At 41.5% G+C, this 19,465-nt stretch overlaps 1 protein-coding gene across 1 annotated transcript in view; it reads right to left on the bottom strand.

The window, feature by feature from the left end:
• Positions 1-10,706: 10,706 nt before the first annotated feature.
• Positions 10,707-19,465, bottom strand: part of cdh5 (cadherin 5) — a 54,646-nt gene continuing 45,887 nt past the window's right edge. The window contains exon 15 of the mRNA XM_049600224.1: positions 10,707-18,660. Coding sequence (XP_049456181.1) covers positions 18,276-18,660 — 385 coding nt within the window. The 3' untranslated portion in view covers positions 10,707-18,275. The remainder of the gene's footprint in view (positions 18,661-19,465) is intronic.

Below are 19,465 nucleotides of genomic sequence, written 5' to 3'. Positions count from 1 at the left end.
GTTCACACTGACTTTTGCAAACCAAGTGGAGTAAACCTGAAGTTTTTCTGACTGACAGGTAAACGTTGACTGGACAGTTTTAGCGTTTGTTATCCTGCATCATCTGAACCCATGTAGGGAAACCAAATTCTGACGACTGACAGAAATTTATGCAGCAGCACTTTAATGCTTCTCAAGTGTTTATATTTATGTTCTTTGGTTTCAAAAAGAGCTCATAAGGAAATACCTGATTGTAAGCATTATTAGGAATCTATTATCAGACTGCAAATCAATCACATGTTCTGAATAATGACTAACACAGAGACAGGATGAAAAGAAGCCGTCTTGCACAGTAATAATACAGGGTTTAATACTGTGGGATCACTGTCACACACCTTTAAATGGACTTAATGAACAGACAAAGTACACAGGTCAGGTACAATGACAGCAGTTTTAACAGCTCTTTAATCAGGGAAAATACCCAGACTGACGTGCATATGTGTCCCCGCGGTTACATGTATGCATTAGCATAAATGGGTTACGGAATATACATGGTCTTTATCAGGATCAGTTATAAGCTTGTGGGCAGATGTCACGATCAGCAGATGGATTTATTATTGGTTTAGCTGTTGAAATCCTGCTATAATCACATGTCTGCTCTCATAAAATCCAGCGGTTGGTTCACTTTTTTTCCCACCAGAAACGAATGGCACTAGAGTCCGTTTGACAGCAAACCGAGACCCCCCTTTTCTAGCCGTCTTGGTTTGGTTGTTTGGTACATACCAGAGTTCAACTGATAACTTTCACACAAACGAACTGTAGGCTACGAACCGCGCAAGTGGAGCTGAGTTTGTTTCAACTGAACCTAACAGGTTAGGTGTGAAAGCACCCGTAGACATAAAGACATGGGACAATAGGGTCCAGCCTGGAAAATGTTGACGTTTCTCTTTAATGAAACATTATCTTACTATATGTGTGTGTGTGCATCTGTGTGTCTGTTCCAGGTTTTTCTCCTCACTGACTTGGTCAATTCATGTGAAATTTGGCACAGTGGTAGAGGGTCATGGGAGGATGCCAATGAAGCAATATTACATCAATTGGCCAAAGGGGGGCGCTATAGCAACCAACTGAAATGTCAAACTTTGAATGGGCATATCTCATGCCCCGTATGTCGTAGAGACATGAAACTTTGCACAGAGATGCCTCTCCCCATGAGGAACACATTTGCCTCAAGAACCCATAACTTCCGCTTATATAGATTTTCCGCCATTTTGAATTTTTTGAAAAACACTTCAAATGGATCTGTTCGTAGGAAGTTTGAGCGATCTGCATGAAACTGGATGAACATAATCTAGGGAGCAATATCTAAAGTTCCCTCTTGGCAAAAGTTGGAAAACTTCCTAAAACTGAGCTTCTATAAGGCAATGAATATTGTGGAGGGCGTGGCTCATCACATAAAGGTGTAGAACATCTCAAGGGTTTCACCCATCACCACGCAACTTTGTAGGCATATGACCACACATAATCTGAGGGGACCCCTCCATTATTGACCCCATCAAACAAAATGGGGGCGCTAGAGAGCTAATTTCTTATCTAGGCCTAACTGCCATATGGATTTTTACTAAACTTGGTAGATATGTAGAACAGGACGCCTCAAGGTGACTGGAGAAAGTTAACTCTAATTGGCAACTGGGTGGCGCTATAACAACAGAAAAATGCTTCAAAATGGCTAAAATGTGACCGATCGCCGTGGCTCCCCCTGTGGACCAATGTTGTTGTTTTTTCTTCTAATTTTTGGTATGACTAAGTCATGGTATGGTATGCTGTACTCAATGGGTATGGACTAGTCATTTATATTTCACTCTTTATGAGACATTTCTGTATAATGTGCAAACAATAGTTATTTTTTTAAGGCTGCAGAATCACATAAAAATTCAAGGTGATTTGTGCTCCATTTTTCTTCAGAACCCCCTGACTAGTTTGGGATCACAGTGCAAGTAATTTTGAGGGTTTTGAATACATCTTGGGTGCACAACAGAGACAAAGGAAGTGCATCTATTCACTTAAATGTCTCACAGCTATGATCGGTCAAACACTGACAATACACTGAGTATAAATGAAGACATATTTTGAGACAATTCAAGATGAAAAATACCCCTTAAAACCTTCACATATCAAACGCCATTACACAATATCACATGACGTGCATGTAAGTCATTACATGTCTGTTGTTGCACTGTGCACAGGTAGCTGTTCATCTCTCTCACACACTCATCTGTGCAAACAGACAGTAACATAACTGCTTGTGACACGACGCAGAGCATTCTCTAACTGGATTACATGCTGTAGTCATGTAAACAGCACCCATATCAACTCCTTTTGCATGTAAACACACACTGCAGCCCACTTCAAAATTCAGACTTTCTTTGATCAGGCTTCAAAGGATTATCCATTCGCAGTCTCCATGTAATCGTATTCAAGGATAAAGCATGCCTCAGTTTAATAGTCTGGTTTTGTAGTTTGACCATAACGCAGTGTTTAGCATGTTGCTGCCAGCTGGTCCTGCCCTGTCCTCGCCACAAGTAGACCAAAGTTGAGCTTGAGGAAGGAAGATGAGATGGAAGTACGCCTCTCTCCGTCACCGTCTCTCCTTTCCTTTCAGTCTCACTCCTTCCTGCAGACATCCGTCACATCTTCCAGCCATCCTCCTTCGCCTGAATAACTGATGACTGGGTGAATTTGGTGTCTGTGCAGCTCACAGGACTCAGTGAAAGCTTTTTAAAAGCAATAGATGGTATTAGAGAGTGTTATCATGAAGGAAATATGAGAAATTATCAGGAGTTGGATGGTGGGCCACATGGAGTCAGAGAGTTCTGGGTGCAGAAATGTGCAACCCAATCACCAGAGTAAATGTTGGCACTGTATGTCTGCAAACCACTGATATGTATGGCCCACAGATATCTGCCTACTCTACATAAGCTATAAATAAAGTATTAAAAACGATTAAATTAATCGAATAATTCCTCATTTTCTTTCGTAGTTTTTGTCATCTATTAATGATGTTTTTTTGATGATATGTATGTTGGGGTTATCCAATGTCAAGTCTCTATTTGATCATGCGACAATAAGATTATACAGTAGCTAGTTTAGTCGATAACAAGTAACTAGTGTGCCATGGGGCCCATCATAATAGTGTAACTAATATACGCCACAGGTAGTGGATACATTGAAACCTCACATATATTTACACTTGAACAACACTGTGGTTAAAAAACACCTGGTTATAGTGAGGTAAAGATCATGTCTTGGTTTAAAATACACAGTTCTGAGGGAACAGTTTCCATTGGAGCACACTACACAGAGCAATGTCTTGGTTTTTGTGCCACTTATCGCTACAGGAAATGAAGCAATGTCTTGGTTAAAAATAAACCCTTATCGTGCCACTGTTCTGGCAGGAAATGCAGCAATGTCTTGGCAAAAAAACAACAACCACTTTTTGTGGCACTATGGTGGCAAGAAATGCAGCAATGTCTCGTCGCCTTTTGTGCCATTATCTCGGCTGTACAAGCAGTGATGTCTCAATAAAAAAAAAAAAAAAAAACTACCATTTTTGTTGTTTATTGGTCTTGAACACTTGTGTGCAGCTTGGCAGGTGTCTCACCTTAGTGTCATGCCATCCACCAACCCAAAATGTTTATATGACATGTAGGACACGCATAAATGTATTTGTGGTTTACAGAAAAACACAAATCGACATGACTAGTCGATGAAAATCTGCTTAAAAATACATATATATATATATATATAATATCATTTAAAGTTTTGGATGATATGAAGATTAACACACTAGAGTATCATCTGAATGCATATACTTTCTCTAATGGCTTTTAATTGCTCAGAAAGGTAAGGTTGTGTTTTAAACATGCCCTCACAGGTGGAGTGAGTTTAGCGGTGCAGCTTCAGTCTACCTGAGCTGAGCTCGTTGCCTCCCTCTGCAGCCTCCCTCTGCAGCAGCCTGCAGGCTCATCAAAGTAAGTGGCTGCACCTGAGAGATGGGAGCCACTTTGGATATTTAAGGCCTGTTTTCCGCCACAGGTTTTACTCTCTTCCTGGGCAGCCTTCACATACTCCAACTCCTTAATCAACTTTAGGTGCATGCCTTAAAGCAACCTTCATATATACTTTAGAGTCTGACAGTGTGATGTATAAAAGTAGGTGATAAAACATGCTAGATAAATAAACTCCAGCTGAGGCCGGCTGGAGGAAATGCATCAGTTTGCTTCAATAGCAGTGAATATGAGATAAAAAATAATCTGACCATACCTTATACCGACTCTTTTCAGATCTCCACACCACATGTTATTTTCCTTTGTTAACTTCAGTACATTTAATTGACATTTATAAGCTTTGTGTGTGCAAACACTTTAACCAGCTTTGTAACATTAATAAGTCTGGATTCTGTTTGTAACTTTTACAAATACAACTGCTCACAGAGATAATTCATGAAACAAGAAAAGGGCCAGTTCTCCCAGTCCTGTCTTTGATCACCAATTTAATGCTTCACTATGAGACATTTACAGCTCTAATTGACATGAAGTAGTTTTCTTTGCCTCGGGTCAAGCAAACGGCACGACTGCACTGGTGAGGAAACATCAGCTTTGGCTGGGATTAGCAGCTGCTCTGTTGTCTCAGTTGTTGTTAGTGCCCTCTCCTTCATTAAATGGTAAATGGACCTGCACTTCTTACTACACACGAGTCGCATTCACCCATTCACACACAGGTGGCTGAGGCTGCCATACAAGGTGCCACCTGCTACTCAGTTTTTAACACCCTCACACACCAGTTGAACAGCCATCAGGAGCATTTTTGGGGATCGGTATCTTGCTCAAGGATACTTCAACATGCAAACTGAAGGAGCCAGAGCTTGAACCACTTTTCTGATCTTCCAATTGACCTATGGCTAAGCCCCGCCCTCAAAGGTGATGAGCCAATCACAGTGTGTATAGCCATTCCCATACACTGGGACATTCTCTGCCTGGACGTCCATTGAAATGCATTACAGAAAGTCAGTTTGTTCGGTTTTATGAGCTTTTTCTGAGATTTGAAGTTTAAAAATGGTCAAACGGTGTGCATGGGGTACATGCAACTCTGACACAAGGTATCCTGAGAGGCTGGGCGACCAGGTGTATTTTTACACTTTAAACCACATCTCAACCGAGAAAAGTGTCTCCTTTGGATAAAGTTGTGTGGTAACGTTAGACCACAACATCAACTCAACGTGAATAAGATTAACAATGATGTCTACATCTGTTCTAAGGTAAGTCAACATTGTGTTTGAGGCAACATATTGTCACTTTGCTGGAAAGAAATATAAAGTTATCTTTAACATCTCTAGCTAACGTTAGCTAAAGTTAGCCTAACGTTAGCTCCTAGCTGCGTTGTTCATCATGTCACCTTGTTTGCTGGGAGTTCATTAGCCTATTTTGTTCTAGTTTTGTACTTTGGTGATGGTACATCATTGTTAGCTGTTGTCCAAAGGGCTCTAGTTAAGCTAACGTTAACTTCTGGAGCTTAGCTTCATTAACTTATCTGTAATGGCAGAGATAACAAAGGTTGGCAAACGTTATGCTGAATGATTCAGTGTAAATACTGTAGCACCAAACTAACGGAGAGACACTCTTGGTAAAGATGGTAAAAAGGCCGTTATCCTTTTCTCATATTCTGAGCCAAAAACCTTAACTTCAGTGGCACTTTAACTTGTTGTCTTTGATGGTGACGGCAACCAGATGCGGTTCACAAGCGTACACTGTGACCTGTAAATGTTGGCTTGTAATTTAAGCTTTTCATCGACCTTCTCAACAATAAAATGATGAATATATCCCTCCAATGCGTAGTTTAGGCCCTTTTGGTTACTTCTCAATGACATTCAATCATTATGTCTCCAAAAATCACCCATTGCCTCCTGCGAAATGCCGTGTACTGTGACACCCGCCATAGCGCCGGTCACTGAATGTTGATAGTTTGTCCGAGTGAGTGGAGGGGGCGTGGCGTAGCCATAGGTCAATTAGGGGACCGCTCTACCTTCTGAGCCGCCATCCTACCCACTGATGTCCCTTTTCCCTGTGATACTTTATGACACAACAACAGGTGGTTGCTGTGATTGAACAGAACTACAGTTCAGAGAGGAAAATATCACAAAACATTAAGGACATCTGCTTCGGAAATGACCCACACAATGTAGGGTTGACACTTGATAGCCTAAATGAGCCAAGTGGCCAGAAGAAAATGTTGGCACTGTTTGTTTCTGCAAACAACGAATATCACATTTGCACATTTCACAAGTGTCATATCAGTGTTTGTAAAGTGAGGTAGTATATGAGCTGACTATTTAGATGGTGGATGCTGTGACACCTATAGATGCCTGCCAAGCTGCAGACCAATATTCATGACCAACACACAACAAATCCAGTTGTCTTTTAGCGAGGAATCGCTGCTGCTTTTAAGCCACCAAACACGGGTAATATGTAGCGACCCGTTTTTTTTTTTCAGTGGCTTTTAGGCATGGAAAGTGATTGTTTTTTACTGAGACATTGTTGCTTTTCCAGTAGGATGTCCTGCCAAAACCTGGTATTTTAAGCCAAAATATCTTTTCCTTAAGGTGCGCACACGCACCAAACCGACATCAAAGAACTAGCGGCGACGAAAGCCTACTGTTGGGTCGTCTACGTCGCCTCACGTCGCCCTGTGTCAGTTGCATTTGAACACACTACACGGACTACATCTGACGGCCAAGTAGCATGTACTTTCTGCGCCTGCGTGAGAGAGAGCGGAGTGAGAGAGTGGTACATCCTGTCAGCCGAGGGGTTTCCTATCTGTGCAGCTGAGCACCGCAGCACCTCCACGGACTATTACATCCAGACAGTCCAGGTGTTTCCTCTGCAGTCTCCACTTCACTCAGCTGCCCGATAAACCCGCTGCTTCTTCCCACTTTAACCTGAATAACAAACCAGGGCTTGGTGCTCAGTCATGCTGCGGCTAATGCTCCGCTAGTCGCTCCCAGCCGACCCCGAAGTGCCAACAGTGCGGGACACACCACAAAAACTAGGGCAACAGACGCTCACCGACGGCCCAACTTTGGTCGACGCCCAACCTTTAGCTTGGTGTGTCAGGGCCTTTAAATATAAGCAAATGTTTTTTTGTGCCTAAAAACACTGCATCAACCACAGAGTTGTTGAAACAAAAAGATTCAACGTTTCCGCTTCGCACGCAAATGCAAGTGATTTGCAGAAAAGTATGATTCCAACCATTTTTTGGTTTGTCTGAATTAGTAGGACCATTATCACTAGAACAAAGACAGAGAGTTTTTAATGACGACTTAGGCTACTGTCTTTTTTCAGAGGCAAAGATGGAAGTAAGGTGACATCAGACTGAGCAGTCATTTGAATTCTTTTCTTAAGGCAGTTAGACACATTAAGGTATCAGGAAATTGAGCTTCCTGAAACACACAGATGTACATCTGCAGCCTCACATAACAACTTTAACAATGAACACAGCCTGAAGGTGTGTGGACACCTGGTCCTACTTTAAAGTGAGATTTGTCAAACAGATCAAAATCAGAAAATCTGTATGTGTGTGTGTGTGTGTGTGTGTGTGTGTAGTCCCAGCAGGGTGTCAGCAGGGAGAATTGACGTCACTCTGGTATTTCCCTCTCTCTGTGATCTTACACACTCGGTCAGGTCTTCATGTCTCATATGGATATGATCACATAAATACCTGGAGATGTCCGACCCCTCAGTCCACCGGCCCTTACAATAATAATACAGCATGAACCTGTGGTGAATTTACAGTTGGTTTGAAGCAGAGGGAAACACAGGATGTCCTTCGACTTACATGTCAAAGATCAAGGTGGAAGAGATCAGAGCTTTTCCTCACACCGCCTCACGATGTGTAACATTTGACATGTTGGATCATTTTACACAAAAGAACAGAGCTGATCTTCACCACATGGACTCTTAGAAAAACACTTAAGAACTGGCTGGTAATATTTACATTATTATGTTTCTCAGATCCACATCAACACTCAAACTTTATTGGTGAAAATCTGTGACAAATCAAAAACCTGACCCGACTTATTGTTGGGTTATTATCAGCACGGTCTACCTTCTCCTTCTATGGGCTGGACGGAGGGATGTTGCCATGATGTCATTGCTTCTCGACAGGCCTTCAAAATCCCTGAATTGTTTTTTAAACTTACTTTGAAACTAATGTTATTGTGAATTGATATATTTACTTTTTGAAGACAAGCACAATGTAATAGCTATAGAATAATGACATCATTAGCGTTTAGATTGGTTCCGTATAGGCCTCGCTTTCACTAAGCAGCTCTGTTTCTCCACTGTGTACGATCTCCAGGGGAAATTAAGACTGCATGTATGGCACAAAGGAAGTGCTTCAACCATTGCACAAACAAAGCAGACGATGATCAGTGACTTGATGCATAAAACACTGACAAAAAAACCCTGTCCTTAAGCGTTGGCATGATACACAGCCGGTCACCGTTAAAGTTTCATGGAGGCAGGACAAGAAGAAAAGTTAAGACGGCAGAGTCCAAATAGGGTGGGTGGGAGTGGTGGTGGATGTGTCCAACAAACACCAACTAAATCCTAAGAGAGCAAGTTTGTAAGATTTTTAAGCCGATCCCTGTTCTTTTTTCCTAAACCCAACCATGTTCTTGTCTTGACTAAATGTAACCACCTGTGTTAGTTGCTGAAGGAAAGAGACTGTATGCAAACTGTACATTTCCTGTGAAAACAGAAGTGTATTCTGTAAACAGACAATTCATAAAACAGGCTCAACTTGAAACGGTGTCCCAGAACATCAACAACCAATGCATCCAAGGTACCTTGCACGTCGTATCTGAATGTGGAAAATCCATGACCAAATGTCATTACGTGACAAGGTCGGAGTGAGAATGTGTTGATAAAATTGGTAATTGCGTATCTTCCCAAAGTCCCTACCTATGACTCTGTGTGATGTCAGGGTAATCGTGGGTAAGTGTAGCTAAGGCTAGATAGCATGCAAATAGGGGTCTTCAGTTGCTTGTAACCCATATTTTCAGAAAAAAAAAGACGGAGAGTCACTTGTGGAGCAGCATTTCATCCACAATATATCCAGCCACAAGCTTCATTACTTCTTTGCAGCTTGCAGGTGTCCACGGGTAAAATCCAGTTTTGGTTGTTTAGCCAGTGCAGGGCTACGCCCGACCTCCACGGCTGAGAAGGGCTCACCTTTGGTGGGGTGTAGTTCCTGGAGCTTCACGTTGTTGTGTTGTCAGTCGTAGTAACTGAGGTGTTTCGGGCCGAAGGTTTGAGGACATGTTTTTCACAGTGGAAAGAGTTTTAGTACGCCAACCTGCAGCCTTGGTGTTCTTGTCATCTCCTCACCTGACAGAATCAAAGTGATGGGATTTTTTCCAGCCGCTAAGGTAAGCTTTTCTATCTTTCAATCTAGCTTGCTGCTTTGTGACGTGCCTGCGCAGTGTGAGATTACAAAAATTAAATTATAGCTGCTGCGCAGCGATGGGTCGCGTCCGGGCATTTTTAGGCAATTCTGAGCAACAAGCAGAAGAACTGGAAGACATTTAGGAATTTAGCAACACAATTTGCCTTTTGCATCAGCTGAGGCTTGAACTCACAACCTCTGAGACTAAGACTCAATTTCTATCTCACTGAGCTAATTAGTCAGTGACAGTTTATGTGTAGCTTCACAAATTGACTAAGCCAGACGTGCAAGTTTAGCAGCCGTCCATGCATGGAAAAGCAGATTTCAAACCACTGTAAAAAATTCAGTTATTAAGACAAAAATCTGAAAATACACATATTGCATCTAGACAGCATGGAGATGTTGGTAATTTGTTTTTAACAATGATTGATTTGCTCCATAAGTGAAAAACTGATGTTTAAAATTGCCATTTTTACATTGACTCCAATTGTTCACATTAGAGCAAAATTCAAAATGCTGTCAAAAATTCAGTTTTTGAGATAAAACTCTGAAATTTGCCACACATCATCTACCATGACTCTAGAATTTTTTTTCATGAACATTGAAGATTTATGAAGCAAGAATTTGCATGTATATGTTTACAGTACCGTTTACAGTCAAACATTTTGATGCACTGCAGGCTCAATTTTTGATAAATCAAAAATCTGAGAAACGTAGTTTTTGTAGGACAGTCTGAAGATGCTCTGTAGCAAGTTTGGTGCCAACTGAACAAAAATTGTGGGAGGAGATAGGTTTAAGAAGTTTTACAGTTTTTGAAAAAACAGAGTGATGAACTTCATAATTTTTAATAGGTTTAGATGTACAAAAGTTTCTTCAGTATTGGGGCTACAGTTTGATGAAAGTTGTGAAGTTGTAGCACGTATGGTTGATTTGTTAGGAATTTTCAAAGTTTTGAACTTTAGACGCTTGCTGTAGCGCCACCATCAGGACTATTGGCTTGAGTTTACAGCTGAGGATATCTGGCATGAGACTGGACCTTTGTGCAAAGTTTGGTGAGTTTTCACCCATGGGAAGTATGATTTCCTCGGAAGAAGAAAGAAGAAGAATACCTAGGATTACAATAGTGCCCTGGCAGCTTAGCTGCCCGGACCCTAATTAATTAATTCTTCGCTACGTTCCAAAAGTGTTGTACGTCAAGACACTACACACGAGACAACAGAAACATATTTGAGTGTTTATTTTTATTCTACACTTACAAAAATGTCAGGTAATAAAAAGTAGTTGCTTTACACCATAAAAACAATATAGAAAACATTGTGTTTGCCATCAAAAAAATGAATTACAGTATTTTTTTTTTAAAGAATAAAGGCACATGTTGCTCCCTTGAAGACCCTTACTGTATTTACACCAAAATGTATTTCTATGTGGTTTCTTTTTTTTTTCTCTATTTTCTTTTAAATTGGTTTGACACCATCTGTGTGTATGTACATGGGTACAATCACAAGCGCACAAACACACGAGTGGACACACGAACAGAAAGTCACATCTTCACTCAGGCAGCCACTCAAACACTTCTCTTTCTTTTGTAGTAAAAAAATGTATATTGTTACTTTTTACAGTGATAAAAAGAGATTTGTCAAGTTTTCTAAATACAGTAACGTAGGCTAAAAATCAATAAGGTGAGGCCAGAGAAAAATCACTATTAGGCACATTCTTTTTTCTATGTACATTTCACTCAAAGTGTTCACCCCCTCAGTAACAGAGATACACAAATGAAATTAAAGCTAAATCACTTAAAGGTCTGTTTTTTTTTTTTAAAGTTAGGATTTCAATATATTTGGGGCGTTTGTGAAAAACGTATTTAGTGCCTGAATCCCAACCTGAGAGATTTATTTATTTTCACTGTCTGAATCCAAACTGATTCACTGTTTGATAGAATAGACAGATGCTCTCACACAACCACTGATAGCCAATGAATTAGAAATAAAAATGGCACTTTTTAAGTTATAGAATAAGTCAACTCGACAAAGTGGCATCACTGTTAATGGTGAATTTGACAGCCCATTCTCACTCCCAACTCTTCAAATACTTTGTCAGCTGATGTCGGTGTCAGACACAAACACACTGAGGCACCGTTCTTGGTGACATGATACCCACTGGGCAGCGGCAGTTTGTGGTGCCACGAGCAACTACTGTCAACATAACGAGTGAGACAGTCTGCATAGGGCAGGAGGGAGGGGAGCTGGGTAGGTCAATCAAACCTCGGATTTTCACCTGCGTGAGCCTGCTCTTTGTCTCCTGTGGAAAACGAAAAGTCAAGCGAGATTTTCTATTATAGTGTGTAAGTATGTGCAGCATGCTAGCGACTCACGTCACATGATGTATGTCACCTGATATAACATTATGTTAGCGCAATCCAGTCTCACTCTGAAGTTGACGAAAACCGGTACTTAGTCAGTGACTTCTGGCGTCAGACACGGGTAAAAAAAGCCATTCACATCGGCATGATACTCAGCCAGTCATCGTTATTGTTTAACGGCATCCAGCGGCATCGGGGGGAAGAACGTCGGACAACAACAAAAGTTGAGGGGACAGAAGTCTGATCAGGGCGGGCAGGAGGGGTGGCGGATGGATCCAACAACCACTGACTTTCGCCCATGAGGCCCTAGCAATGCCTCTGATAACTGTACTTATTTTAAGTCAAACCATGGCACTTATTTAAAAACCTATCTACGGACTTTTGTTGCCTGACCTTCAGAAAATAATAAATATTAAGGTTTTTTACCCACATTTTAATTTTATTTTCAAAACTACTGTATGCATGTAATGAACAGTAAAATTAATACGCTGCCCCTGATCGTCCATGCAGGAAGTGTACCCAGGGCATCATATTTTGGCATGTGGGTCCACTGACAAAGCGGCAGTATTTGACAAGTTGGGATGAGAGCGTGTTGATTTTGCAGATGCCATACAGAATAAAGGAATCCTCATGGATTCAAAAACGTTTTGCAATATCTGATGAGTCACTGCGGAGAAGTAAGACTATAAATTATGGAAAATAAGGAAATTAAAATGTGCAAGTAGGAACAAATGTCAGGAACAGTTTTCAGTCAGTATTTTTCCAGCACAAAAAAAAGATGTCTCTGAATGTCTGCGATTTTCTCACCGTAAGTACACGCAACACTTATTGCTGCTAGGAAAGTAGATAATGGAGCACCTCTGCTACAGTCTGCTGATTTTAACAACACTGATTTTTTTTTTTTTGTTTGTTTTGTTTTGTTCACATCCTCAGTTTTTAAAAATAAAAGCTGTTCTGACAATAATGGTGATAACAAAGAACTGCAACCAACTCTGATTCTGTTTTCTTTGAGAGCTCAAGGTCTGACATGACAAAAGAATCTTTCCTCCCGTGGGTCTCCATTCTTTGATCCAAAAAAAGATGGTGGCCAGAAAAGTTTTCCATAAACATGTCTTATAAAACCAGTTAAAAAAAAATCATCTTTATAATGGATTGCAGAAATGTCTTCAGCAGAAATAGGTGCTGACACAAGACTAGTTTTCTAAAAGTTGTCCCCTTGTCCCAAACTTTTCAAATGTATAAATGAAGAGAGGCATAAATAGAGGCTACGATTTTCTTTTTTCTGCCACTTGGAGGCAACAAAGTAAAGAGTTTCCTATCATCAATTCAGAGATTCAGCCGTGGCTAATCTTTATTGATTTCTGAATGTTGCGCCCAGTGTTGCTTCACACAAAGATGCCAGGATAACAGGATGTTAACACCACTTGCGTGTGTGTCTTGGCATTTCATCACGCACATCTTTTGCTCTTAAGTGTTTCTGTTCAGCTGGAAAACTCATCACTGCTCCACATTGTTCTCTTTTTTTCTTGTTTCTTGTCATCCCATGTTTCTCCTTGCCTCGCTCCTTTTTTTTTTTTTGTTCCTCTCCAAGGTTGTTTCCCAGGCCGGGCTAACGGGAAGTGAGCACAATGTGTTGGCTCGGGGGAGAGATAACACAGACAGGAAGGGGCGGGAGCAACCCCCCAGATGGACAGGAAGTTAACTTTGGTGTTTGGTTTAGCTGATTAGAGGACGGAGAGAGAGGCGGTGTGGTGGAGATACGGCGAGGCCAAACGAGAGACAGACTGAGAGTGATGTGGAGGAACTGGCTGCTCTAAGTATACATGTGAAGCCAACAGGAAAGCATTGCGAGGGCTTCCAGCTATTGTATCCAGCGTTTATCAAATGGCATTCCACAAGGGCCGGAGTCTTAAAGAAACAAGTACAAGTCCAAACAAAACAGAATAAAAAGGAGAACAAATAAACTGTAACTGGTAAAATGGAATGAAAAATTAGATTTATAAAAACAAAACAAAGGGACTGTCCTGAGGACACGTGGCTGCGTCTGTACGTATTTAAATATCACCTATTTTAACAGGAGTGGGCACCACCTATTCTTTATTAGTTGTCACTACTGACCTTTATGACCTTTTATAAATGACCTTCTAATGGCACAAGCCATGATTTATTTCCAGAGCCTCCATTTAGACCATAAGCCAAAATATCTGAATGTATTGTTTAAATGCTACTGTGTTGGTGATAAATAGTTCTTTTCTCGACAGCTGTCTCCCAGATAGTCAGGGGTCAGACAGTACATGTGAGCAGTTGTTCCTGATAACTTAAAAAGCGAATAAACAGCATGTCCTCAATATTATCAAAGCAGCTGGGTCCTGCACCCAGGGTGTCAAAAAACTTCGTCAGTGACCCTTGGTGTCAGATACAGATGCACAATGCATTGTTTAGTGTTGGAATGAGACACAGAGTTTTTAACCCAACCATGCACATCATTATTAGATGATAAGAGCAAGAGACATAGTATGAAGAGCAAGAAAGTCTGTTAAGGGCACATGGGTCCAACAAGCACAGGACTTTGACCCAGGAGATCAATGTTTGTCACATAAGATTTTAGTCAGTTGTTACGTTGTATGTCCAGTGTGTTGGATTTAGGATATGTTGCATCGCCATGTTTCTACAGTAGCCCAGAATTCACAAACCAACCACTGGCTCCAGATAAGGACATTCATTTTTTTTTTTTTTTTACATCAGAGCAAACCTCACTGCTGGATGCCTCTAAATCCCCCTGAATCTTACACAGTAGATCTTTAACCAAGTAGTTTTGTTGCCTAAACCTGACCACAAACACCTCCTGCGTCAAGATACAAGATGCAAAGCAAAATGGATCTTTGTCTTCAGTGGGTGCTTAAGAACTGGCAACCCAAATGGATAAAAAGAAAGTATTTATGCAAGGGAAAACCCACAGCACAACTGTGGCGGCAACTAACTGGAAACTATTTTGCTCATCCATTAAGCATTTTGGTCACTTCTCATGCAACAGTTTTGCTGCTTATTTTTCTTTATTTCCTCTCATTGTAAACTTCGGGTTTTGCATTTTTGGTCAAATAAAATAAGCCAGCATCTTCATCTCTGTGGGCTCACCTTGAAACTGTCATGGGGTTTTTCACATTTTTGGGCATTTTATAGGTAAAACAACTGATCAGATATTCAAGAAAATAACCAGCAGATTGAATAATCATTACTTGCTGCCATAATCCACAAAAAATTGGTTATCCAAAAAAAAAAAAAGCTCAGTGAGGATGAGTTTGGCTCCAAGGAGTGTGTTTTTGTGGACCGCTGTTTGCTTCTTGGTGGATTGTCCTCTTTATACCATGACCATGTGTTGTGTATCTTGGAACAAACTAATCCTGGAACTAATAACTAAAAAGAGAAAGTCAATAAGCCTTTCTAAGTTTGTCTTATTGTAAGATCAAACAAACTACAGTAAAGGAATACTTTCAGATCAGTCCAAAGATTGAAGCTTTGTTTATGAATGAGCAAAATGCTCTTTTTTCCTGTGAATATGCTAAAAATCATCTAAAGATCGTAAAAATGTTGGATCAGAGAGTTTGTGACCCGACAGTAGCCAGAAAGGATGAGAGGTTAAAGTTATTCAGGCCACCTCTGAGCCATCACAGCGGCCCTACTGGCTGCTTTTGCCACTTGCTGCTTCCTGAGTTGCCTGAATGACTTTTGTTCTAGTAGGCCGCAGAGAATTGGGCTTTCATCTCAACAATAACTGTGATGATAGGTTCTGTCAAATAAGACCTGGGAACACATTGTAATTCTGTCTGAGCCACAGCGGAGCCATTTCCTTCCAGTCCGTGTGTCATCTTCTCTCTCCTCAGAGCTGATGATAACTGGGAAAATGGACAAAATGACTCTCTTAGAAAATGACTCCTCGGACATATTGGATGGTTTCAGAAAACAAAAAGAGGGAAAACAGGCTTTTTTTTAAGATGTCTTCCTTTAAAGAATTGCAACTTTTTGTGCAGGTTATCTGAACCTTTTTTAACAGCTGGTCAAACTGATTTCATGTCAGAAATTGCTGCAATATTGCAGTGAAGGAAACATTTCACAGAATAACTTACGGGATATCACAGACTAGTAAACAGCGTGAGTTTTCCAGAGTTCCTTAGAAGCGACTTTGTTTCAGATAAAGCAAACACAACCGGCATCTGGCTGTGATCAAACACTTCAAACCTCTTTGACTTAAAACTCTTGGGGGCTGCTCAAAGTTTTTCACCTCAAACAATAACCCTCCCCCAAGCGAACATATTTACAAATCAAATAATGAACCTCAGATCAAAAATAAAATCACCCTCCTCTTGCCGTGTTTATGGCCCTTTTGTTAATTATCTAAGAAAAAAAAAAAAAAAACCATCAAGGTTGGAAAAGATTACAGGCATCAGTATGAAAGAGATGACAAAAGTGTCAAAAATCTAAAATCAACAAGTTGTTTTAACGTGCACCATTTTGCATCCCCAGTAGCACAGAAATAAACTTCCATTGATATTAAAATTCCAATGTTAGTCACTATATCTTAATAAGCTCATATGCAGATGATAAGCTGATGTTTAATTTTTTACATTTGAATAAGATCATGCATACTTTTTAAGGCCCAATCCTAATACCCCCCTTGCCCACTACCCCTTTGCCCTCAAAATGAAGCAACGAGGGGTAGGGGTAGAAATCTTTCCCTAGGAACTGGGACACCACTCACTACGTCACCACGTCGGTTACGTTCACACATACGTAACTATTTTAAACAGGAAGCTGCAAATCATCTACATTTCCACCCGGCATCTACAATGGAGTCTCCATTTGAGTTCATCCTACCGATCACGTTTGCTGTATTCATCATGCTTCGTTTGATGAACGACAGACGACAGGGGACTTCTGCTAGCTAGCTAACGAGCTAACATTATGAGGCAGCATAGTTATACTAGCTGGCGTGTTATCGTAATGTGAAAAGTCCAACAGTTTTGCAGAACAGGACAGATGACAGACACCAGATAGTGCGAACTAGCTAGCTAACGAGCAACCTGACGATGGTAACGTTAGCTATGTATGAACTTTTTTCCCCGTCTCTTGCTCGGTGGTAGCCATGGCGATGTCTGCCCCTCACTGGCAAGACTGAATCTGAAAGCATCTGAAATCCCTCGCTCCGAAGGGCTAGTTTCATACCCACTACCCCTCGTTATGCCCCCTACCCCTACACGCAAAAAGGAATTGGGACACCATTACCCCTCGCAGGAATGCGCAAATGTAGGGGTAGGGCTAAGGGGGGGGGTATTGGGACGGGCCCTAAGTATAGTTTTTGTGGTATATGCAGCCTTTGTGCCAACCTGGTCTCAGTCCCAGTTTGTTAAATACCGACGCTTGGTCGGTGGCTCTTGGCATCAGATTCGGATCACTTTACTGGCAGTATGAGGCACATCGGGCAGCTGCATTTTTGACCCTACAATCAACTGTAGTATAAGAAGCTAGAAAGTCTGCATGGAGCGGTTGGATTAAACAAACTCCGGACTTTCACCTGGAAACCGCTGTTTGTGTACCGTGTGAAACCAACAGTCAACTGAGTTATTTTGATAACAGCGTAGTGTGGCAAATAATTATCCAGAGTTAGTTTATTTCTTTTCATTAAGAAATATGCATCATTGGCAGGTATATGTAGATGAATACATGTGCATACAAAACTCTGCAGTACAGTCACTGGTGGTAAAAAGGGGGATGCAAAATGGTGCTGCATGAACTAAATGCAAAAGGACATAAAGAATCTGAATTACTGAGTAACATCGCTGGCCAGCAGTGACCTGATTAACCCATCAATTATCCAAGTTTAACTCTGATTGGCTACGACTCGCAGTGAAGCTTCATCTGATTGGACTTCCAGATCTTCTCAGGTGGAATAAAAGGGGTTCTGATGTCAAACTTCACAACACTGTGACAGAACAAAAAGCATCCTTGTGGTGTGGATCTCACGCTGTCATCAACAATCTTGCAAATCTGTGAAGTAGTTAGTTCTCACTTTCTCCTATGGCGTCATGTCCTGGTGTTACTTTAAAAATCTTTCCAACATCTCCTCAGTGGAGGAGAAGGAGGAGGAGGAGGAGGAGGCAGAGGGCACCACGTCATGAGAAAAAAAGAGCTCTCCAAAATCTCGTTTCTATAGTTGATGGAGCTTGTTGGAGTTTGATGCTCTCACAAAGAAACAAAATGGCATCAAAGCCTGGTTCTGTGTGTGTGTGTGTGTGTGTGTGTGTGTGTGTGTGTGAACATGTTTATTTCCTGCATGCTTTTGGCTATGTGTGAGTGTGTGAGGTTATTCCTATGGCTGTTTTTTATGTGTGTCTGTGTATGTATTTTGGCATCACATATGCTTATCAGCAGACGGTCTCCATCAGTATTGATGGTAGTAGTCAGGTGCGTCCACACCGTACAGCTCGGCCAGGGTCCTGAACCTTGGCCCCCAGTCGTTCAGGAAGTCGTAATCCAAGTTCGAGCCGGTGGAGGAACTTTCCAGAGAGCTGAGGCTGCCGGCTAAAGACTCGGGTCCCTCGTAGCCGTAGATGTGGAGAGTGTCGTATGGGAAGCCATCTCTGTCGTGGTCCGCCTCGTCTTTCTTCACCTCGATCATCACGGCCATGTCGCCCTTACATGCGGTGGGTTGTGCGTGGTGTTGGGATTTCTGCACCATGGCGTAGAGAGAGGGGTGGGGGTGGTGGTCAGGGTGACGGAGCAGGGAGCCATCGTTGCAAGCAGAAGTGAGGATTGAGACGTCGTAGCTGAAAGAGAGAGGAATACTGTGTGTTAACTGACTGATAACTGTTGATGATAACTCCTCATGTAAAAACAGGATCATGGGAGTTGCAGTCATAAGACATTTCCACCCTAAACTTTCAGGATAGTACCTTTAGAACCAAAAGATCCATTCAGTGTTTCTACCACAGAGATTACTCCTAAATGTAGGCGGTGTGGTTATTACTCACAGCTCCGTCCAGCTTTTGCTGTATTTCCTCATTAACAATGATACAGCAGCTCATCTATTGTCCACAGAGCGGGGTTTGCAAGCCAGTATTTCCAGCCCATTCTTATTCTGAAGTCGTCAAATACTGCTGCCTTGTCATTGATTTTGGCATCAGACACAGAAGCCACAGATGCTGCTGGTCAGCCGGATGGCACCTTTCATGGCGCCATAATATGCAGCTAGACAGTGTGAGTTTGAAATGCAGCCAGTGACACTGTAATATAAGGAGCTGAGCGGGTCAAACAAACCCTGGACTTTCACCCAAGAGCCTGGTGTTCACTTCCTGTATAAACGTAGACCCAAACTATGATGAAATGTCAACAGCAGACTCAGGAGGATACCTAACGCTTAATTCTTAGACTTGAAAGTCCACTGACAAAGCGGTGATATATGATGAGAACCTGTTGACATTTCAGAACAAAAAACGAACTGTCCGGAGAGAGTATCTCCCTCCGTGAGATATCTAAAAATAGCAGCTTTGAGCGTTGAGTCCTTGTCAGGCAAGAGCAGGGGTGTAGTGCTGCCAGAGTGCACTGGTACTACTCTCTGCCAAGTGTTTCTCC

Source organism: Epinephelus fuscoguttatus, linkage group LG16 (assembly GCF_011397635.1).
Source record: "Epinephelus fuscoguttatus linkage group LG16, E.fuscoguttatus.final_Chr_v1".
Classification (NCBI taxonomy): Eukaryota; Metazoa; Chordata; class Actinopteri; order Perciformes; family Serranidae; genus Epinephelus; species Epinephelus fuscoguttatus.
This window is presented reverse-complemented; position numbering and strand designations above follow the sequence as displayed.